This window comes from Papio anubis, chromosome 14 (genome assembly GCF_008728515.1).
Source record: "Papio anubis isolate 15944 chromosome 14, Panubis1.0, whole genome shotgun sequence".
Lineage (NCBI taxonomy): Eukaryota > Metazoa > Chordata > Mammalia > Primates > Cercopithecidae > Papio > Papio anubis.
The window spans coordinates 100,387,653-100,411,848 of record NC_044989.1 but is presented as its reverse complement, the minus strand read 5'-3'; the positions used below and the strand labels follow the sequence as shown (position 1 = coordinate 100,411,848).

General features: G+C 40.6%; 1 protein-coding gene across 4 annotated transcripts in view; it reads left to right on the top strand.

Moving 5' to 3' along the window:
• The window catches only part of IL18RAP (interleukin 18 receptor accessory protein), a 35,786-nt gene extending 12,500 nt beyond the window's left edge, over positions 1-23,286 (top strand). For all 4 annotated transcript variants that reach the window (XM_031655409.1, XM_021925143.2, XM_021925142.2 and 1 more), the window contains 7 exons: positions 8,220-8,370; positions 12,266-12,331; positions 14,137-14,260; positions 15,830-15,981; positions 17,694-17,831; positions 21,588-21,761; positions 22,494-23,286. In XM_031655409.1, coding sequence (XP_031511269.1) covers positions 8,220-8,370; positions 12,266-12,331; positions 14,137-14,260; positions 15,830-15,981; positions 17,694-17,831; positions 21,588-21,761; positions 22,494-22,906 — 1,218 coding nt within the window. In that variant the 3' untranslated portion in view covers positions 22,907-23,286. The remainder of the gene's footprint in view (positions 1-8,219; positions 8,371-12,265; positions 12,332-14,136; positions 14,261-15,829; positions 15,982-17,693; positions 17,832-21,587; positions 21,762-22,493) is intronic.
• The last annotated feature ends 910 nt before the right edge of the window (positions 23,287-24,196 follow it).

Sequence of the window (24,196 nt, the reverse complement as noted above, 5' to 3'; positions counted from 1 at the left end):
TTCATTTTATTAATGTAGTCTATCATATTTATTGATTTGTGTGTACTGAATTGCATCCCAGGGATAAATCCCACTTGATCATGGTGAATGATTCTTTTAATGTATGGTTGAATTTGGGGATGAATATTTTGTTGTGGATTTTTGCATCTGTATTTTTCAGGGATACTGACCTGTAATTTTCTTGTAATACCCTTTTCTGGCTTTGGTATCAGTGTGATGCTTGCTTCATAAAATTAGCTTGAAGTTTTATTACTGATTCAGACTCCTGATTCATTATTGGTCTGTTTAGATTTTCTATTTCTTTATGATCTTGGTAGGTTGTATGTGTCTAGGAATATAGCTGTTTCTTTTAAGTTATTCATTTTATTGGCATATAATTGTTCATAGTAGCTTCTTATAATCCTTTGTATTTTTGTGATATTGATTGTAATGTCTCCTCTTTCATTTCTGATTTTATCTATTTGAGTTTTCTCTTTTTTCTTAGTCTAGCTAAGAGTTTGTTGATTTTGTTTTTAGTTTTTTCAATAAACCAACTCTTAGTTTCATTCATTTTTCCTATTGTTTTTCTAATCTCTATTTCATTTATTTCTGCTTTTATCTTTGTTATTTCCTTTCTTCTGCAAACTTTGGGCTTAATTTATTACCCTTTTTCTAACATCTTTTGGTGTATCATTAGATTTTTTATTTGAAATCTTTCCTGTGTTTTGATACAGACATTCATTGCTATAAATTTCCCTCAGGACTGCTTTTGCTGCATCCCACATGTTTTAGTACATTGTGTTTTGACTTTTGTTTGTCTGAAGTTATTTTTTAACTTACTTTTTATTTCTTCTTTATCCCATTGGTTGTTTAGGCGCATTTTGTTTCATTTCTGCATGTGTGCATATTTTCCAAGATATTTTCTGCTTTTAGATTTCTACCTTTATGCCTTTGTAACCCAAAAAGACACTTGATATGATTTCAATTTTCTTAAAGTTGTTAAGACTTATCTTGTAGCTGAACATATCCTTCCTGGAAAATGTTCTATGTGTACTTGAGAAGGATGTGTATTCTGCTGCTGTTGGATAGAATGTTCTGTATATGTCTGTCAGGTCCATTTGGTCAAAAGCATAATTCAAGGCCAATTTTTGAAGTTTATTTTCTGCTTAAATGAGTTGTCCATGGTTGAAATTAAGGTACTGAGTTTCTTACTATTATTGTATTGCAGTCTTTCTCTTTCTTCATTTAATAATTGCCTTACGTATTTAAGTGCTCTAATATTGGGTGCCTATGTATCTACAATTGTTATACCCTCTTAGTGAATGGACTCTTCATCATTATACAATGATCTTTCTTGTCTCTTTTTATAGTTTTTGACTGAAAGTCTATTTTGTCTGATATAAGTAGAGCTATCCCTGCTCTCTGTTGGTTTTCGTTTGTATGGAATATCTTTGTTCATCCTTTCCCTTCTAGTCTATATGTGTCCTTATTAGTAAATCTCTTGAGGGCAGCATATAGCTGAATTTTTAAAAACCCATTTAACCTTTAAATGTCTTTTGATTGGAGACATATTGTAAATGGTTTGATTAATTCATTTACATTCAAGGTAATTATTAGTAGATAAGCACATGCTGTTGCCATTTTGTAACTTATTTTCTGTGTGTTTTGTAGGTTTTTTTGTTACTTTTTCTCTGTTGGTATCTTCCTTTGTGTTTTGATGGCTTTCTTTGGTGCTACGCTTTGAATCTTTTCTATTTATGTTTTGTGCAACCACTAGACGTTTTTGTTTTGTGGTTACTACGAGGCTTCCATAAAACACTTGTAACAGGCTATTTAAGCTAATAACAACTTAACTTTATATACCAAAACTACACTTCCATTTCCTCTCCCCTACCTTTTATGGTTTTGATGTCAAATTTTACATTTGTTGTAGTTTCTATTTGTTAATGATTTATTACAGCTAGGGTTGTTTTTATTAGTTTTGTCTATTAACTTTCATAGTAATGATAAATGGCTTTATATACCACCCTTACATTATTAGAGAATTATGAATATGACTATGTATTACCTACTACCATTGAATTTTTTACTTTCATATTTTTTGTTATTAATTAGCAGGCATTCATTTCAGTTTAAATAATTCCCTTGAACAATTCTTAAAAGTAGACCACGTGGGGATGAACTCCCTTAGCTTTTGTTTGTCTGGGAAAGTTTTAATTTCCCTCTCATTTCTGAAGGACAGCTTTGCTTGGTTGGCAGTTTCTTTGGGTTTTTTCCTTCATCACTGAATATATCATCCCACTCTCTCCTGGCTGATAGAGTTTCTGCCGAGAAATCCACTGATAGCAATATTGAGACTTTCTTGAACATGGTAAGTTTCTCATCTCTTGCTACTTTCAGTATTCTTTCTTTGTCTTTGAATTTTTGACAATTTGATTATGCTGTATCTTGGTAAACCCCTTTTGGGTTGAATTTGATTGGCAACATCTGAGTGTCCTATGCATGAATATTGTCTTTCCCTAGATTTGGGAAATTTTCAGCCAGTATTCCCTTAAATACGCTTTCTGATTTCTTTTTTCTTCCATCTTCTAAACTTCCTATTATGTGATTTTGAGTTCTCTTGAAGGTGTTCCATAACTAGAAGTCTTTTTCATTCTTTTTCTTTTTGCCCCTCTGACTAGATAATTTCAAATGTCATCTTTGATATCACTGATGCTTTCTTCTGCTTAATCAAATCTGCTGTTGATATTATAGTTCAGGTATTATATTCTTTATCTGTAGGATTTCTTTATTTTTCAAATAACCACCCTTCAAGGAGAAGGATTTCTATTAAAAATTTTTTTTTTCTGTTTCCCTATTAAACTTTTCATTTTGTTTGGGAATTGTTTTCAACGCTTATTTTATTTTTTTTATACATATTTTCTTGTGGTTTCCTAAACTACTTTAAGAAGATTATTCTGAAGTTTTTTCAGTCATTTCTTAGATCTTTACTTCCGATTTCATTATGAGAGCTTTATTAGTTTCTTTTAGTGGTGTCATATTTCCTTGATTTTTCATAATCATTGGTCCTTGCATTGGTGCCTATGCAGTTGAGGAAACAGCCACCTCTTTTGGTGTTTGTAGACAATCTTTGGTGGTAGCAGACCTTCACTGTTTAGTCTGGTCTGGGATTCCAGGTGGGCTACTTGGTAGCAATCCCAGATAAGCAGACTTTGGTGTTGAGTTTTCTAGATGGGCTTGGCTGTTTTCTGGGCACTGAGGTCAAGTGGAATTGCTTTCTGTGCTTCACGTTCCAGTGAGACCACTTCCTGAACTCTATTGTAAGGTTGAGTGGCTGGCTGGGCTCTGTGATTGCCTCTGATCAAGCAAAGCTGCAGACTGTCTTCCCAGATAGTCTACAACTTTGCCTGATCAGAGGCAGTCACAGAGCAATACCCTTCTGTCTTCCATTCACCCACAACATGAAGGAATTGCTTAATTAACTAAAAGGGCACCCAAATGCCCTACATCTGGCTGAGAAATACTGTTGTTAGATTGTGTAGTTCGGCAGGACAACATGCCAGGCTCTGAGGCAAAGTGAGTTCTCTGGGATTGCTGCTTAGCAATTTGGGATGGGCAGGGGCAGAAGCTAGGCTACACAGATGTGTGTGGGCTTGATCTTACCTCTGGGCCGGGGATAGCCTTAAGCAGAGCATTGAGGCTTGATTGGGTTGCTACTCACCTTCTGGGTCTGGGTGGGGCCAGCTGCTCCCTCTGCCGATAATTGCTGACCTGTGCTTGCCTCCTGGCCCGGGGAAGGCTGCAGGAAAGTGCTGGGGCCCGGCTGGGTCACCATGCTTGGAGATTATTAATTAAAATATTTAATGACTGAGAAAGTCAGAATTAAAGTGAGTTATTTATTATTTATTCTACTAACTTTTTCTATGTATTTTTCTAATTTCTAAAAATGTAATGAAAAAACAGCCTTGGCGTAAACAGACTTCATCTTAAATAAATAATAGTTACATTTAATGTAACAGCATTTTATGACCTTCAGCTAAGCAAATCCTTGACACAAGTCAAAATTATAATGAAGGGCAGTAGGAAAATCTCTTCTGTATTGGCCTAGGGCACCGAGATATGAGTTTTGACGACATTGCTGTGACCTCCTGTTAGTAGGACTTGCGCCTTGAATAACATTTCCATTGGTGGTTTAAGACAATCTCACTCATGCCACATTCTCTTGCCACACTTCTGACATGGCTGCTGGGTTGATTTTAAGCCCTATGTGGCATGGAAGCATTTGTTTGTTTGTTTGTTTGTTTGTTTTAGAGATAGGATCTCATTCTGCTGCCTAGGTTGGAATGCAGTGGTGTAATCACAGCTCACTGCAGTCTTGAACTTCTGGGCTCAAGTGATCCTCCAGCCTCAGCATCTCAAGTAGTTAGGATTACAGGCAAACACCACTGCATCCAGCTAATTTTAAAATTTTTTGGTAGAGAAAGGGTTTCACTATGTTGCTAGGCTGGTTTCGAACTCATGGTTTCAACCAATCTTCCCGCCTTGGCCTTCCAAAGTGCTGGTATTACAGGTGCGAGCCATCATGCCAACCACAAAGAAGTTTGTTTTTTGAGATGGAATCTCTCTCTTTGTCGCCTAGGCTGGAGTGCACTGGCACAATCTTGGCTCACTGCAACCTCCACCTCCCGGGTTCAAGCTATTTTTGTGCCTCAGCCTCCCGAGTAGCTGAGATTACAGGTGTGGGCCATCACACCCAGCGAATTTTTGTATTTTTAGCAGAGATGGGGTTTCACCATGTTGGCCAGGCTGGTCTTGAACTCCTGACCTCAGGTGATCCACCTGCCTCGGCCTCTCAAAGTGCTGGGATTACAGGTGTGAGCCATCATGCCAACCACAAAGAAGTTTTGTACCTATACCTGATACTTCTTCTCATTTCCTGGTTCTTGTAACTGGCACCTGTTGGCATCCTGTGGGCCTAGTGCTGTGGAGAACTGGTGAGCATGGTGAGACTGGCTAGATACAAAGATGAATGTGTTTCTAAATAAAGAAGAAGGTAATTTAATGAGTTTCTAAATAGGAAGAAGATAATTTAGATTATATTTCTCAAAACTGTTTCCAGGGTTGAAACATTGGCCTGTTTGATTATTCTCACGATGAACATTTCAGAACTCTGAAGGTCTGGACAGCTTTCTAACACGTGTTCAAAACAATCATCTATACGCTGTCTAACCAACACTGAAACAGAGGAAGCATTGCCTTCCTTGTTCAGAACAGAATATTGCCACAGTTCATGGTTGTTTTAGCTTTGGGACAGCCCCATGATATGATTGATTTATTCTGAGTTGGCAGGCAAGTCTTTTCACCAAAACTGATATCAAGCCAGTTCTCTCTATTTTTGTTTGTGGAGTAGAATTTGTAACTTATGTTCATGATATTATATTTACTTCTGTTAAATGATAATTTATTGTTTTTAGTTCACTCTACGTGTCAAGAGGTTGGAATTCTGATTTTGAATGCTGACATATTAGCCAACGCACGCAGGTTTATGAGTCATGTAGATGAGATCAGCATGATATGTTCTCACTCAAGCCCCTGCTAAAACCACTGACCAGGCTAGCACCAGGGAGAGAGTGCTCTGCTGTTGACTCCAGTTTGATCCTTCTAGTTGCATATGATTCATTCATCCGCAATGCAAGGTTCTGCTTAATTAACTAAAAGGGCACTCAAATGCTGTGTATCTGATCATTCAGTTCACAATGTACCTTTGGTTTAACAGAGAGATCATGGGAATATTTTTCAAATGATTCACTATAGCAAAGATACTCTGTGTCCGCTGTGCTTCTCTGAACCTCTAGTCTATTCAATTGTGGGCAACAATGAGATTACCTTGATATGAATGTTGTTAGCAAATGCAAGCTGGCTGATATTAACCATCACTTCCTTTTCTAAGGGTTCATAAACCATCTGTTAAATAATTAATTCAAGACTTTCACTAGAAATTGATATCTAGCCCATTATCAATAATTTCCATAATATACTCCATTCCCCTTAGAAGATAAATATTTGTTTTAAAAAATCTATCAATAGAATGTTGTTAGTTGATAACTGGGGCAAGAGACTGCAACTACACTTAACAGGAAAGAGCAGCATAGACAACAGAAACATAAAAGCAAAGGGGATATTTAGTGAATGGTCACACTGAATGGCTCACTGTGATGGCAGCTGAGAGTTCTTGAGTGGTTTAATTAGGACTAGAATGGAAATAAAGGTTGTCGGTTGCTTATGATGGTTACGGGGACCTCGTTGATGTGTTTGAACTTTACGAGTGTGAGTCCTGATCCAGGACAGGACAGAAGGAAGTGGAAAAAGGAAGAAGGTGGCAGATGCTAGTGATATTTTCATGTAATAAAATGAAAGATTAAAAGCTTTGACTGGGAGTGTGTGTAAAACAGATGAGTAGAATATTTGGAGTCTTTGTGGCTCAACATATGTTCACAGTATTTATCAAGTTAGAGATAGTAGTAGTAAATTCAATTAGGGGCAGGAAAGATGTGATGAATACAGACCTGGACACAATGAGTCTATGATAAGGAACATTAAAATGGACATGGAAAACCTGAAAGGCACCAGGGAGAATGGGCCAGGGAGGAGAGTGAAATTAATGCAGGTCTTTGGAGTCTTCCCAGACTAGGTAGTGGAAGCCCAGCTAGGAGCCCCACTGTGTTGCCCAAATCCAGGAAGTACCATTCCCATAGAATAACACAGTGTGCATGATGCTCGGTAGCTGTACTGACGGGTAGTATAAGAAATCGATAATATTGCAGTATAATAACTGTGTTCTTCTCCCTGCTTTACACATGCCTTTAAAAGCCCTTTGCAGTGTCTTCAGCTTTTTTTTTTTTTTTTAATGCCTCCATTTGTTTGAAGACTTACGGACACTATTCATCCAGATTCACAGTGGTGGATGTGCCTGTTTCCATATTCGGTTCATGACTGCTTCACATATGAGCAAAACCAAGAGTTCCCTGTGCAGCTGCATTAGCCTCTCTTTGTCCTATGAGGATGATCTGTAATTGTATTATCAGAATGGGTTTCCCATCATCCTTGGCATAAATTGCTTCTCCCTAATTTCTTTTCTTTGATGTTTCCTCTAAGTTCCATTTCATAAAGTCTTAATGATACACACTAAGCCTCACTTACCTTTTTGTGGGTAAAACGATGTATTATTCATTCCCCATCCTCCCCCGTGGCTTAGGTAAGGTCTTAGGGATGGCTCTGTGTCCTCCCTGCATCACGTTCTCATGCGATTTATGACATGCCTCTTTCCCAAATTCTGATCTTTGTATGTTATCACTGCGTCCTCTGAAGCTTTATCTTTGAATTTCCCCCTGTGTTTTAAAACTTCCTTTGGAAAAATTCCTGATTCTTGAGATCATCTGGTGTATATTTAGCCTTGTATACCACCACCTCTTGGCCTTGTTTTGCTTCCTGTCCACAGCTGTCCTTCTCTGGCCGGTCTGTCCCCACCCTTAGTCTCCTTTCCAGCCTGCTGGAAATTCCTTCTTGGACCACAGGAAATACACTAGGGATGTGGCGTGGGGGAATCCCAGCTTCTACCAGTAGGCAGGCAAAGTGGAAGGGAAATTCTTCAATCAGAAAATGAAACTCAGAACCAGAAAAAAATGAGACTGATTCTCAGTGCTCTCACTTACCAGCTTTGTCAGAGAGAGAAAAAAGCCACTCACGTTCCAGAAGCTCTGTTTGTATAATATATCTATTTATTTATAAGTATGTATCTGTTTATATGTGTAAATATATACAATATATGTTATATATATGTGTGTGTATATGTGTGTGTGTGTGTATCTATATATGTGTATGTGTACACACACACATTAAAAAATTCATTTTGGTGTCAGCCCTTAGAACACTACATGTCTTCTAGAATACTCTCAGGGCTCCAAGTCACGCATGCTCTGGGAAGCTCTTTAGGGGCTGATCAGGTTTGGAGGTTCGACTCTCTCATTTTTACACATATGCAATTGTATTAGAAAACGCCTCTTGTTTCAAATATACAAGTACAGTTTTTGAACACAATGTCTTCCTGGCTTATGGGATACCCTTATCTTGGATTGACCTTCTTCCTCCCTGTTCAAATTTGTAAGATTTTCCTTTAGGTATGTATTTCATACAGTTTTTCTATGGCAAAAATTATCTGCTTAAAATATCTTTTGGATTAGAATGGAAAACTCCTCTCTACGACAAGGAGCAACCGAATCGCAGTGGATGAAGTTTACATCTATCACCAGGGCACATACGTATGTGATTACACTCAGTCGGATACTGCAAGTTCGTGGACGGTCAGAGCTGTTGTTCAAGTGAGAACCATTGGTAAGTGAGATTTTTATCTCAAGATTGAGATCTGAGAGCCAGATTAAAATTATCTTCTTTTGACTTAGTTTTTCCTCTTAGGGAAAAAAAAGGATAGTCATACACTTGTAATCACGTAAAACCTTTCATGTGGGCAAACATCAAAGTTACCATCCCCCAAGGAAGACTAAGTTCTGAAACAGGTTCAAATTCTCACAAGTTGGGTTGTCCATGAATACGTCCCTGATTTGCTTTTGTAATAAATTTAAAAAATGTATTAAACATTTCACACACAGAAATATTGTGACATCCAGGTACCTATCACCAGTTTTAACCATGTTACAATTTTCCCACATGCTTAAAATCATAATTTTGTTTTCTTTAAAGAAACAAAACATTGCAAAGACAACTTGACGTCTATGATCCCATTCTCTTCCAGGCCTTTGTTTCTGCAGTATAGTCACGTCTTGTCATGTATATCATTTCCATTTATGTTTTTATACTTTTTCTATGTAGGTATGCATCTATTAATAAAATAGAATATTGTTTTCAGTTATGAAATGTGTTTTGTGTCATAAACACTTGGTATTATATTAAATTATTGGTCTGTCAATTTACACACCCATTAGCAGAAAATGCCCTTTATTCCCAAATAATATTTGGTGTTATCAGACTTTATGACTGGTGTTAAGTGGAGGTTCTTTTTTGTTTGTTGTTTTCTACTCCATAGTGTACTTCCCTGGCTAATATGAGGTTGAGCATCTTGTTACATGTTTTGTGATTCATTGACTTTCTTCTGCAACTTGTCTATTTTTGCCCTAACCTTTCCCTTGGGTCATTCTTACTAGATCCGCAAGTATCAGCTTGAATCAACTATGTGATAGAATTAATTTAAATGTGGTCTAAGAAGTCAAAACATAAAAGAGCCAGTCACTCATAGTTTATATCAAAGAGCTACAGGGTGGTTGACGTAGCTCTTAGTTAAGATATTAATCTTCTTTTATTACAAGATACAAACCACACGGAGCACCCCAAGACCGAGTGAAACTCTCCTGCTCCTTGCACCCTCTAGCATTCAGAATTATTTTATATTACTTTAGATTAGATCTTCTATAGATAAGATTTCATTTTATATTATTAGGTTGCTCCTTGAAAGACAAGTTAGAATGTGAATACCCCACTCACACCACTTTTCCCCTCCAAGTGATGTGTAATTGTACTTTTATTCAGCCATCACTCAGCTCCTCAAATTCTTCATGGCATAATCTGCTTTCCTCTCACCCGAGGGACACCTTGCAATATCTGTTGCAGCTATTTCAGTCAAGCCCTCTCTGTCATCATCCCTGTCTTCCTCATTTAGTCATTCATTCTCGCATTTATTCATTTCCACACAAATATTTACTGAACACCTAATATGCGTCAGGCTTGGAGCTAAGGCTGCAAGAATGAGTGTCCAGATGCTTTATCTGGCCTCCAAGAGCTTTCCATTTTGGGAAGAAGACAAAGGTGAGGCAAGTTATTACAATACAGTGCAGTGAAAGAAAGGAGCACTATGGGCACATGGAGGCCCACCAGACCTAACCTGGGGAAGCCCGCTCCAAGTGAGAACTGACGGATGAGGACACACCAGTTCAGTAAGGGTAGGGGAGCTTCCATTCCAGACTGAGGCAGCAGCAGAGCTGATGTCCAGGAGATAAAGGAGAGCATCTGGGAACAGGACTGACATCACACTCTTCTAATACGTGTGAGGTGTTATGAAGGAACAATGGGGAGGCATTGAGGGTTTTAAGTGGGAGAATGTCATGACTGAACTTGTATTCAAGATAGATCACCTTGTTTGCTGGGTTGGAAGTGGGTTTTTAAAAGCAAGAATGGAGGCAGGGAGAAGAGTTAGGAAGTTCTGCGGTCAAGCAGGCAGTTGCTGATGGGGATCTGAACTAGGGAGTGGTAGAGGGAATGGAGAGAAGTGGATGACTTTGGAAATGTTTAGGAGGTACATCTAAATGATTTGGTGTTCGGGAGCAAGGAAGAAGGAAAGCAGGTGTCATGGATACAAGCCAGCCTTTGAGCTGGTCAAGGAGGGAATCTGCTGACAGAGCACATCAATACAGAGGATGAGAGCAGGCACAGTCATGGAGCAGCAGACTTGACTCATGGTTAAACCATGCCTCTGCTTGTGCCGTGAATAGACCTAGTAGAGGTGATGAGAAGTGGCTGGACTCATAAGTCAACAGAGCATGATGATGGTTTTTACGTAAAAGGTAGGAGAAAGAGAAGAATCAAGGATGTTTTTGTTTTCTGCCCTGGATAAGTTAGGGAATGGTGGCACCATTTAATGAGACTGAAAAAGCTGAAGGGAAAGAGCATTTGAAGAGGAGATTAAGTATTAGGCTTAAAAGGACTTTTAGTCATCCAAGGTATGATGACAAGTAGGTATTCGGACAAGCCAGTCTGGAGAAGTTAGGGCTGGAGATATGAATGTGAAGATGGTCAATTTTTACATAATATCTGAAGCCAAAGAACTGAATGAGATCACCTAGGAAGTGAGTATAGAGACAGAAGGGCCTAGAGCTGAACCCGGGAATGCTTGAAGAGGTGGAAAAGAGGAAGACAATCCTTAAAGGGGATGGGAGCATACATCAGCAAGTGAATATCAGTGGAAGGGTGGCGAGAAGAGCAACAAAGAAAGTGAAATTGATGAGGTAGAAAAGACATAACCTCAGGCACCAAGACCTTTCATAGGGAAGAGGCCTAGAGGGTAAACTTAATACCCAGGGGTATCAGGAGGAGTGAAAGAACACTAGGAGAGGACTAATAGTTAAAAGAGACACAGAGGAAGGGACAGGCACAGAGAAGCGAATATAGCGGTTGAAGGTAAGCAGTAGAGTACAGGCACATGGAACCAAAAGAAGAGAGGGTTTCAAAGAGAGCATGGCCAACAGTGTCCAATGCTGCTAAGAGGTAAAGTAGATGAAATTTGATTATGCCCAATGGATTTAGGCGCATGGGTGGCACTGGTGAGTTTGGCTAAAGCAGTTTCAGTGGAATGATGGTGGCGGAAATCAGGTTCCATAGGAGGTGAGCGGGTGGAGGGAATTAGCACAGAGAACTGCCTTTCAAGAATTTGGCTGGGAAGGAAAGAGAATAAGTGAAGCTGGAGACATAAGGCAGGGAGTGTTTTTTCTTTTTTAGGATGATGAGACTGAGCATGAATAAATGGTGATGAGAAGAAGCCCAGAGAAAGAGAGAGAGAAGGAAAGAGAGACAAGTTAAAAATACAGGACTGAGATGGTGCAAAGGGGAGAAGGAGGACTCTGAGAAGTAAAAGTAGATGATGTCAACAGCAAAGACCCTGAATTTTTCTTTATCCAGAAAAAGACACAGCTTCAGGAGGAAGTTTGACAGTGGAGGCATATTTGAAAGTTTGTGGCAAGAAGTTGATTGATAAAATTGTTCATTAAGGACTGGACTCTTCTTTATTTTGAAATAAACCATGAGTTAAAGGATGGAGAGGTGGACTCAGATATGCTTGACTTGCACAGTTTCTCGGGCAGATTCTCCTTTTGGTTTGATTACTCAGCCAGATGGCACCACAAAGAAATCTTGTAGGAAAAGACAGGCATAGGAGCTCAAGTCTGCAAGGGGCAGGATTAGTGTGAAAGAAAATACATGCAGGAGGAGATGGATCAATTAACAACTAATGTTCTACCAGCACCCACAACCTGATGTGGCAGTCATTTTAGGGGGCAAGCTTTTTACATGGAAACCGGAATTCCTAAACTTACAGATAATGGGTAAAATTTGAAGACAGAGCCCTAAGACATTTAGATCAAAGTGTGGCTGTGCACCCAAGTCTTCATCAAGCAGGCCTTCAGACTTCTCAATGCAAATAATAATCTTTGTTTTCATCTTTCAGTGGGAGACACTAAACTCAAACCAGATATTCTGGATCCTGTCGAGAGCACACTGGAAGTAGAACTTGGTAAGCTGAGCCTCATCGCCATTGAATGACATTGTGCTGCTGGGAGCAGGTCTAAGTGTGATAGAAGGAAAACAGCATTGGGATTTCCAGTCAAACAGAATTGGGTGTGAATTTTAACTCAGCCATTGACTAGTTTTGTGACCTTGCACAGTTACTTCATCCTTTAAGCCTCAGTACTTAAATCTGCAAAGAGCTATCATAAAACTGACCCTAAAAGATTATATTGCAGGCTGGGCGTGGTGGCTCATGCCTGTAATCCCAGCACTTTGGGAGGCTGAGGTGGGTAGATCACTTGAGGTGAGGAGTTTGAGACCAGCCTGGCCAACATGGTGAAACCCCATCTCTACTAAAACTACAAAAATTAGCCGGATGTGGGGGTGGGTGCCTGTAATCCCAGCTACTCAGGATGATGAGGCAGGAGAATCACCTGAACCTGGGAGGCGGAGGTTACAGTGAGTCGAGATTGCACCATTGCACTCCATCCTGGGTGACAGAGCGAGATTCCATCTCAAAGAAAAAAAATATATTCAGAAATAATGAGACAATGTATGTTAAGTGGCTGGAGCATAAAACATGATCAATAGATTTTTATCCTTTCTTAACTTCCCCCAGGAACAGGTGGTTTTGTATGTGTTGGGTAGGTCCATCAGTTATGACTACAAATTCGCCAACCTGAGTAACATTAACTCTTACGAATATGACATTTAGTCTGGCCTTTAAGAGAATTGTAGTAGAATTCTACAACCCCTGCTCAAACAATTTGTATTCCAAAGTAGTGTCCTCTTTGGGGTTGAGGAGAAATCGACTTCCCTGTGGTCTCATTTTATTTTGTCAACTTCAATAACATCTCTGTCTTTCTACACAGACAAATAAGAATTGTTGTATTTAAAATAAAATGCTGTTTTTCTTTTAATAATATAAATATTTTCTAAAATGCTACTAAAAGATTTATTATTTTAGAAAGAAATGTAAAACTACATATTATGATATAAGATCACTAGGTGGCAGGAGTGGTGTGTTCTGACTCTAGAAATAGCACTGGCTATATGCTCAAACATCACAGGAGTGGAAGGAAGGAGGAAAGAAGGAGGAAAAAATTAGATTAATTCAAATAGTCAAGTTACATATGTATTAGTGAATTATAAGGTATTACCAGTGGAAAAACGTTAAGGTGCAAAGATGAGTTTTCAAATGGAGCTCCTAATCATTTCACGGTTAAATATGAAGTTTGAGGCACAGCATATCTGAATATTCCTCGTGGAAAAAAAAACGGGTAGAAAAAAGTTAGTCTCATAATATGCATGTCCATCCATAGTGAATTGTTCAGAAAAGTTGCTTAATATCAAAATAATTTTTTTATTTAAACCACGTGCTACAATAACATTATGATTTTTACTTAATAAACAAATATTGGATAGTAAAATTGTCTTTATGGACACACCTTGTGCTTCAATAGTAGGTGCAGAAGACCGGGCTGATCTCAGAAATTCCTCATTTTCTTAGATTTTCTTAGTGTCTTCCTCAATCCACATAAGAACCCTTAGTGATATAATCATGCTTATTTTCATTTTAAGAACATACGGTCATATGGTTGAGATAGAAGGATTGCCCATTAGAACAAATGTACCTGGTTTTATGCATTTCTGAATGAGAGATGTGTAGACGTTTCATTATTTCTGGCACACATATTCTACCTGCAAATCTGACTGCATCAGGAAACAGCTCCTGGCGACAGCTTCCTCCCAAACAGGACAAAGTGTTCTCACCAGCTTCCTTCTTGTTTTCTCTGGTCTCTTCATTTTCAGGAAAGCCTTTAACTATTAGCTGCAAAGCACGATTTGGCTTTGAAAGGGTCTTTAACCCTGTCATGAAATGGTACATCAAAGATGCTGACCTAGAGTGGGAAGTCTCAGTACCTGAGGCAAAAAGGTAAGAAAAAACCTCACGGATTCTGTTCTCTGCAATTCAGAAGAGCTACTTTTACCTTTAGAAACGTCTAAAATAAACAGTCGATGGTGTAACCACGAGCACCGACTAGTGGTGAAAATAAAAGTACAGAATTGCAAAGTGCAAAGGGCCATTGAATGAATACCTGAAGCAACTTAACCCTGAAAAAGAGGATCAGAGGAGGGCTCTCTGTCTTGAAATCCTTGGGAGCTGTTATATTGTTTGAGAAATTTGACTTGGTTTCTTGCCCTCTGGGGCACAGAACCCAGATCAGTGGTTAGAATTTACTGGTGAGATATTTTGGCCAGTAGAAAACCCTAGCTATTTGGAGCCATCCAATCACAAGAAAAGTTGACCTCCAGTCCTCGGAAGGATCAAAGGGCCTGGATCCAATGATGTCCAATCAGACATATCTCTAAAGGATGCATTCCCTGATTTTTCCAAGATGTGACCCAGAGTAAGAGTCCATGCATTAAGCACCTTCTTTTGATACTTAATAGATATCAATAAGCAAATGCAATATCATTTTGAAAAGCATATATTATTACAACAAAAGTACAGAATAGATTTTGGTCACAACAATAAAATTTAGCAAGAATTTCTAAGATCAGGAAGGTCATTGGGGCCCATCTTAAGCTGACATTGTATTAGAGTTCACAGTAGGAGAGTGTAGTCAAGAGCGTATGCTTTGACATCACCCACCCTTGGGTTTAAACCCATTTTCTATCTAGTGGCAACATGAACCTTAGCCCCTGTGAGCCTCCATCACCCCATTGATAATCTATGGCACTTTGCAAGCTCACTGGGAGGGCTGGTCACAGCAGAGGTGTTATGCCTATCACAATGTGTGACAGGTAGGAAGCACTCAGTGAATAGGAGCTGGCATCGTGGTCTCAGAGCAACACAGCCTAAAACATCATCCACATACACAAAATTTCTTAACACAAAGATGGATTGTAGATCGGCAACTTCAGAGAACTCAAATTGTGAATAAATGCCAAGACTCCCAACTTCCTGGGTGGCGCAGCGTGGCACAAGCCCAGGAATCAGGCTGCCCATTCCCTGCGGTGTGGTCTGGGGCTGCTCACCCACCTTCTCTGCCGTGTCCTTGTCACTGGCCAAGGCCATTATGATCCTATTATACTCTAGGGCTCCTGGGAGGTGAGGAATGGAGGGCATTAAAGTCAATATTTGGTGCACAGAAGTCCATATTTGGTACACATAGTAAACCTTCAGTAGGAGTTGATCATTTTAAATATTTTTCTTAAGGTATTGTTATTATCTATTCTCAAGGGGAATTCTTAGAGTAAGGAAGGTCAGACGAGTCTCACAAGTAAATAATGTCTTAGCTTGAATGCTTAGAAGAGTCAATAATTGAGTCAAGAATGAGCCCTTTTTGACCATCTTACATTCTCGTGGTATCTTCTTGTACTATTGATCTCACAGTTCTCTAAAAGCCAAACTGTTGGCTGCTTATACGCATTCCAAATGCTGCAAATGGGTGCTAAAATATGTTACTGAATGGAGCGGTATTTTTTTCTCCTTTGTCAGTATTAAATCCACTTTAAAGGATGAAATCATTGAGCGTAATATCATCTTGGAAAAAGTCACTCAGCGTGATCTTCGCAGGAAGTTTGTTTGCTTTGTCCAAAACTCCATTGGAAACACAACCCAGTCTGTCCAACTGAAGGAAAAGAGAGGAGGTAAGCCCAGGAGGCTGCCCAGGAGGCAGGAAACTGCCTTCACTTGAGAGGGGAGGAGTTTTCCTAGAGAATAATAATAATGATGACAGCGATTACATTTTCTAGACGACAGACATTGTTCTAAGCACTTTCCTTGTGTCAACCCACTTAATACCTTGACCAAAGCCACACAACTAGTAAACTGCATATGATTGGTTTAGAGCTAGTTCTCTTAAGTAATACTCTGCGTTTGGGAGGCTGTGTTGGAAAAGCAACTCTTTCATGCACTCATTCATTCATGCATTCATTCTACAATAGCTACAGGGTGTGCCCAGAGTGGCAGGCATTGTGCTAAGACCTAGCTCCCTTTCCAATTTTTCTTTCCTGGCTTCCAAATCCAGAGAACATGATGGGTTCATGTTCTGATGAATGGAGAATGGAAGAGAGAAGGAGTAATCTTGTTCATTGTTCAAAATGGTGTGTCTATATCATGGATTTTTTTTTTTTTTAAAGCTGGAGTAGAAATTCTAGGTAAGGAATAGCATTTAAATTTCTTTAAAAAGATGCCCAGAGATGAAATTGATATCATTTATTCCTTTAATTAATAGATAACTATAGTTATAAGCAGGTTTGAATGTTTCCGAGGCTTAAACAAGACAAAGTGTGTTCTGGCCCGTAGGTTTTCCCCTATGGGAGTACGCAGGAGATCCCTTGTGTCAGGTAAGCCAGATGGGACTCCTGGTCTCAGGAAATGTAGGCTGCAGTAGGAATGATAATATAGGAAAATAACTTACAATATGCAATGAGAGAGATATAAATGGATTGTGTGGAAGTTTACGAGGGTAAAAAAGTAAAATGAATATGATAAGTTTCCTAGGCCATCCTGATCAGGAACTGCCCATTCCCCTGGGGTATCTAGTGTTTATTGTAAGACAGTACTCAAAATGTGATTTTTAAAAATTTTATTTTAATAGGTTTTGGGGGTACAGGTGGTTTTTGGTTACATGGATAAGTTCTTTATCTAAAATCTTTAGATTTTTGAGATTTTGGCATACCCGTCACCCGAGCAGTGTACACTGTACCCAATGTGTAGTCTTTTTTCCCTCACTCCCCTCCCACCCTTCTCCCTCCGTCTCCAAAGTCCATTGTATTATTCTTAGGCCTTTGTGTCCTCAAAGCTTAGCTCCCACTTATAAGTGAAAATACACGATGTTTTGTTTTCTATTCCTGAGTTACTTCACTTAGAATAATGGTATCCACCATCTTGGCTAACAAGGTGAAACCTCATCTCTACTAAAAATACAAAAAAAAAATTAGCCAGGTGTGGTGGCGGCACCTGTAGTCCCAGCTACTCGGGAGGCTGAGACAGGAGAATGGCATAAATCTGGGAGGCGGAGCTTGCAGTGAGCCAAGATCGCACCACTGCACTCCAGCCTGGGCGACAGAGCAAGACTACGTCTCAAAAAAAAAAAAAAAAAAAAAAAAAAAAAAGTCTCCAACTCCGTTCAGGTTGCTGCACATGCCATTATTTTGTTCCTTTTTAAGGCTGAGTAGTAGTCCATGGTGTGATTTATGAGGTTTCCAGATTCACAAAAACTGCTGCTAGTGGCAATGATTTTGACAAAATAATAGAGCTGGAAAAGGTGCTGGGTGGGCCATAGCGCCGGCCTGAACATGGTCGTGGTCCAATCCCACTGCCTCTGTGTCTCTTCATACCAGCCCTGTCTCCACAGTGGTGCTCCTGTACATCCTGCTTGGCACCATCGGGACGCTGGTGGCCGTGCTGGTGGCGAGTGCCCTCCTCTACAGGCACTGGATTGAAATAGTGCTGCTGTACCGGACCTACCAGAGCAAGGACGAGACGCTGGGGGGTAAGGTTACCTCCGTGTGTGGCCCTCTGACTTTTCCTCTCGGAATTGACTTGGAGCAGGACAACAGAAAATACCATCACTACCTCTTGGCTTTGTTTCCTCAGAGTTACCTTATAAAAGAATTTCAAATGTCCCCTGCCAGCCAGGGCAGAGGATAAAGAAGGAGCTGAAGAAAGAAATGTCCCCACTGGATAAAGTCATGCCCCTGAGGTTTTGAGGCCTTCCTCCAAGTCTAGTGACCTCACACTGAGGAAGGCTGGAGAAACAATTATTTTTTTCATTCCAGTTGCCAGGAATCTTGTAGGCAATGCTATTGTGAAACATGGTGAACTTAAAAAACAATCCCTATATAACCAACCTAAAGTCATAGGGCAAATGACTGAACATCTCTGTGCCTTTGTTTCCTCATCTATAGAACAGGATTGTCATAGCACCAATTCCAAAGGATGCTGTGAGGGCTCATTGATGTATATTCTTAAGACACATTAAGTCTGTATTTATTTATTTATTTATTTTGAGATGGAGCCTTGTTCTGTCTCCCAGGCTGGAGTGCAGTGGCGCCATCTCAGCTCACTGCAATCTCCGCTTCCCAGGTGCAAGCAATGCTCCTACCTCAGCCTCCTGAGTAGCTGGGATTACAGGCATGCGCTACCATGCCCAGCTATTGTTTGTGTTTTCAGTAGAGACTGCTGGGTTTCACCCTGTTGGCCAGGCTGGTCTTGAACTCCTGACCTCAAGTGATCCGTCCGCCTTGGCCTCCCAAAGTGCTGGGATTACAGGCATGAGCCACCATGCCCAGCCACATTAAATATTTAGAATGGCGCCCAGCACATGGTAAATGCTCAGCACATGCCAGGCTATGGCTGTTTCTTGAGGACTAGAGTGTATGCCTGCCATGCGCGTTAGTTACTTTAATGGTTACAGCAATCCTACCAGCCCGGCAGAGACAGGAAGTCATGTGCCTAAAATTGAACCACTGGAAGGCACTAGAGCTTGGGATTTGGGCACAGGTTGTCTGGCTTAAGAGATCTCATTAGCTGTTACCTCAGTTAGCCTCATCTGTAAAATGAGGGCTTTGAAGATGGTGGGAATGCCCCCAGAAGTGAGAAGTCCTGTAAAATGCAAGCACTATCACTATCAATGACGTGCCTGTCAATATTTGAGGCAGGATAATCATGTTCATTGATGTTTGCTTCTTTGGAATAGAAGCGTTGCTTCTGTTTTTTTTTTTTCTAGTCCTGGAAATCTCTAAGGTTAGAAGGTTTGCAGTTTTAGTAAATGACTCTGTTGCTTAATAAAAGCAGAATCCCTTTCTGCTGGATTTCAGGGATAATTATCTACCTTACTGAGAGGGCCCTCCAAACTCCAGTGCTTTCCCAAACTAGGAATTCAGTGAGGAGTTGTCAGATCCCTAGTGGAAGAAAGGGTGAATAAAGACCAGCATGGGAGGCTGGGTGTGGTGGCTCACACCTGTAATCCCAGCACTTTGGGAGGCCAAAGTGGGAGGAATGCTTGAGCTCAGGAGTTTGAGACCTGTCTGGGCAACATGGTGAAACCTGCCTCTACAAGAAATTTTTCAAAGTTAGCTGGGCGTGGTGGTGCACCCCCTGTAGTTCCAGCTACTTAGGAGGCTGAGGTGGGAGAATCACCTGAGCCCAGGAAGTCAAGGCTGCAGTGAACTATGATTACATCACTGCACTCCAGCCTGGATGACAGAGCGAGACCCTATCTCAAAAAAAAAAAAAAAAAAAAAAAGGGCGGCGGGGGGCCGGGAGCAGTGGCTCACATCTATAATCCCAGCACTTTGGAAGGCCCAGGCAGGTGGATCACTTGAAGTCAGGAGTTTGAGATCAACGTGGCCAACATGGTGCAACCCCATCCTTACTAAAAATACAACATGTAGCCAGGCTTGGTGGCACCTGTAATCCCAGATACTCAGGGGGCTGAGGCAGGAGAATCACTTGAACCTGGGAGGGGGAGGTTGCAGTGAGCTGAGATCACGCCACTGCACTCCAGCCTGGGTGACAGAACATGACTCCGTCTCAAAAAAAAAAAAAAAAAAAAAAAAAGAAAAAAAGAAAGAAATGCATCAGTCACATCTTTCTTTAGACTAGCTATTGAGAATACACACTAGAAATCCTTACACCAAATGCTTTTAAGATTTATTTTAATAGCTTTTTTGAATGAAGCACATTATGTAATCAATGTCTTAAAATGCTACTTACCTTAAGATTCTGGAACTTGTGTAGAAGAGTCAGTCAATGGGGAAACATTTACTTGTGTCCTTTCTCTTTCTACTTTGCGAAGACAATGTTTTAGTGATCAGATCTGGAGGCAGAATCCAGTTTTCAAGCACAGGGATGCAGCGCCCTCTGTTGGCCATCCTAACATTTTTTAGCAAAATGACTGCTTTGAAGTTAGTGCTGAGGAACCAAAATTTTAGAGATGTAGAATGTTAGAATTCTGGAAGATGTCAGAGATCATCTAATACTCCACTCTCTAATTTCATAACTAAATAAATGTAGTTTCCAGGTTATAGAAAAATTTTAGTTTGCTGGGATTTCACATGATACGGAAGGAATGGAGGCAACTATGGTGTGTTACACATTTAAACAGCACAGCACCTACCTGCCAGGCATGTTCCACAAGTCTTGTCCTTCCTACATGAGCAATGAGGTGCTTCATAGGTTAGTTTCCCAAACTCAGCTCTTTGGCATCCTCCTGTATTGATTCTGGGACCTTCCTTTTTGGTACCCGGTACTTCCATCCACTGAGGCATCTTTTTAGGTTCACTTTGAACATGGTGTACTACTAAACAGTACCAGCAATCAGTGCTATTGTTTGCCATTTTGTAACAATACTCTGACAGGGATTGTGGGAATTGCTGGAATACGAATCTGATGTATCCCATTCCAAAGCCTGTGAATTAAGTGTTGGGATTTTCTACTTCTTCCAGTTAGTTCCGTAGTCTCAGTAATCGTATGCATTTATAAAGCATGCATATGAAAATATAGGATATTTTCAAGGTCTCATATGTCTCTGTTGACTGTATTATTTTACACATTATATAAATCATTATTTTATAATACAGTCAACAGAGGCATATGAGACCTTGAAAATATCCTGTAACAAGTTCTATACATACAGCTTTCCATCTAGAATAGAGGGGAATGGACATTTATCTTGAACCTCCTGTGAGTCAGGCACCAAGAAATTCATGTACATTATCTCATGAAACCCTTAAAACAGCCTGCCCAGGAGTTATGATTGTCTCTATTTTACATATGGGGATTCACATATCGGCGTATGTGCCATCAACTCTCCGAGGAAGTACTATTTCTCCTTAGATACAATGTGCTGGGTGTTAGCAGCACTTTGCTTACTGGATATCATCATGTTGGATGGGGCAGACTCCTGTTTGATGTGTGACTAATGAGACAGAAACACTGCAGGTGCAAAGAAGGCTCAGAGAAACTCCTGAGTTCATGTGATTTAATCAAAGAATGCCTCAGCCGTTTGATCTAACCTCAGTGAAAATGCAAAAGTGCTTCATAAATCAGAATTCAATTTGGGGTGAACAATCAATAGCACTCAGTGGTATGATTTTGCAATGAATTTTTAAAATCAGTTTAGTAAGTATCCCAAATCTTTTTTCTTATTCATTTACCATACGTTTCAAGCATATGTATGTGTACCATGATAGTAAAAAATAAAAAGTAAATGACTTATGTTTTTATAATTTTTCCTATTCTTCAGATAAAAAGGATTTCGATGCTTTCGTATCCTATGCAAAATGGAGCTCTTTTCCAAGTGAGGCCACTTCATCTTTGACTGAAGAACACTTGGCCCTGAGCCTATTTCCTGATGTTTTAGAAAACAAATATGGATATACCTTGTGTTTGCTTGAAAGAGATGTGGCTCCAGGAGGAGGTAAGTCCAACATGTCAAGAAAAACTACAATGCAAAAAGGGCAGTGCAATGCAATCTCCAAGTCTTTTTTGTCATTCTTTCTTTTGGAATATAGATCTGGGAGATTACATGAGGTTAGAACATCTTGGGCAACAATACAGAAACTATATGTTCCAGAGATGTGCTCCATTATCAAACAGATCCATCTGCAGGAGAAAACAATGATATGGGGCCCTAGGCAGGCCTTCTAGGACAAAGATACCTCTCCTGGCTTCACAGCTGAAGGTTGTCTCGGTCACCCCAATTTAGTGGCCCCTCTGATTTCTGTGACTCTGCCTCCCACAAAGCTCACTCAGCACCGGTCAAGCAGACTTCTCAGGCCTGGGCCAAGCCCTGGACACTCTGAGAGGTTCAGATCTCAGCCTGTCCTGCTGGCCGCCTCCTCCTCAGATATCCCCACCAAGGAACCTGGGATGTTCCATGGCTCCCATTATCCCAGCTTACCTAGTTCCAGTTGGCTTTATTCCTAGAGGAATTGCCAACTGGGGGAGACTGAACACAAAGCAGGGAATGTAAAGGTGAGGGTCACTAGACACTGCAGCGTATCTCCAACTGGCAATAGAGCTGATACAGTGTAAGTGGTAGAGTAAACATGTCTCCCTTCCTCCTTATGTAAGAGAATCCATTGCAAGGACCTCTCTGACTCAAGGTTTAACAATATCAATTGCAAATCATCAAATGTTTTATTTCCAGTGTATGCAGAAGACATTGTGAGCGTTATTAAGAGAAGCAGAAGAGGAATATTTATCTTGAGCCCCAACTACGTCAACGGACCCAGTATCTTTGAACTGCAAGCAGCAGTGAATCTTGCCTTGGATGATCAAACACTGAAACTCATTTTAATTAAGTTCTGTTACTTCCAAGAGCCAGAGTCTCTACCTCACCTTGTGAAAAAAGCTCTCAGGGTTTTGCCCACAGTTACTTGGAGAGGCTTAAAATCAGTTCCTCCCAATTCTAGATTCTGGACCAAAATGCGCTATCACATGCCTGTGAAAAACTCTCAGGGATTCACGTGGAACCAGCTCAGAATTACCTCTAGGATTTTTCAGTGGAAAGGACTCAGTGCAAGAGAAACCACTGGGAGGAGCTCCCAGCCTAAGGAATGATGAAATGAGCGCTGGCGCCCCCTCCCGGCCAGTCCCTGGGATAGAGATTTTGCTGGACAGAACTCACATCTGTGTGTGTGAATGTTCACGCTGATAGGAAATTCAGAGTCTGCTGCCAGCAGCGGGCAAGCTTGATGGACAATGGAAAGGGACTGAGACTGTGGTTTAGAGCCTTTGATCTCCTGGACTGGACAGAGGGCGAGTGAATTCGCTAGACCTTGGGTACTTTCGATACACAACACCCCTAAGATTTCCCAGTGGTCCGAGCAGAATCAGAAAATACAGCTACTTCTGCCTTATGGCTAGGGACTTTCATGTCTGCTATGTATTGTACATATGACTTTATGTATACTTGCAATCAAATAAATATTATTTTATTAGAAAGAGTGATTTTTTTTTTTTTTTTTTTTTTTTTTTTTTTGGAGACAGAGTCTCATTCTGTCACCCAGGCTGGAATGCATGTTCTTGGCTCACTGCAACCTCCGCCCCCTGGGTTCAAGCAATTCTCCAGCCTCAGCCTCCCTTGTAACTGGGATTACAGGCATGCACTACCATGCCCTGCTAATTTTTGTATTTTTAGTAGAGACGGGGTTCCACCATGTTGGCCAGGCTGGTCTCGAACTCCTGACCTCAGGAGAACCACCCGCCTCAGCCTCCTGAAGTGCTGGGATTACAGGCGTCAGCCATCACATCTGGCCTTAGAAACAAAGAATTTCTGTAAAGAAGACAATTCTTACTCCATGGTCAGCCACCAACTCTGGAGCACAGAAAGCATAAAAGGTAAAGACTAACAGGACCCAGAATAGACAGGGCTAGGGTTGGTTTCTACTGTGTCCTTATGCGAAGTGCCCACACTGGGTGGATGAACTGGAGGAAGAATCCCTTTTTTGGGGGGCAGCTGCAGCCTGTGCCAAGATATAGGCTTGGAAAGAAGAGTAGAGTTAATTTCAGTTCCTCCGTGTGATGTCGGCCAGAGATCTTTGTGTTAGGTATGAAAGTGTAAATCCTTACCCTGGGCCCCTGGAAGCACAGACCAACTGGACCAAAACGATCAGGCCAATGAAGAGACAAGGAATGGACTTGCAGGGACACACGAAGCAGAGAGGCAGTGGCCAGAGTCAGCAGAGCAGCTAAGTCTGGGGAATAAGGATACACACTGGTTAAACGGCAGCAAGAATGGAATGTGAACAGAGCTGTAGCCTGAACCTTCTGCTGAGGCTGGCGATCCTGTGTGCTTCCGATTTGGGGGTCTCCCTTTAAGTCCTCCTAAGTAATGAAGTGATGGGCTGC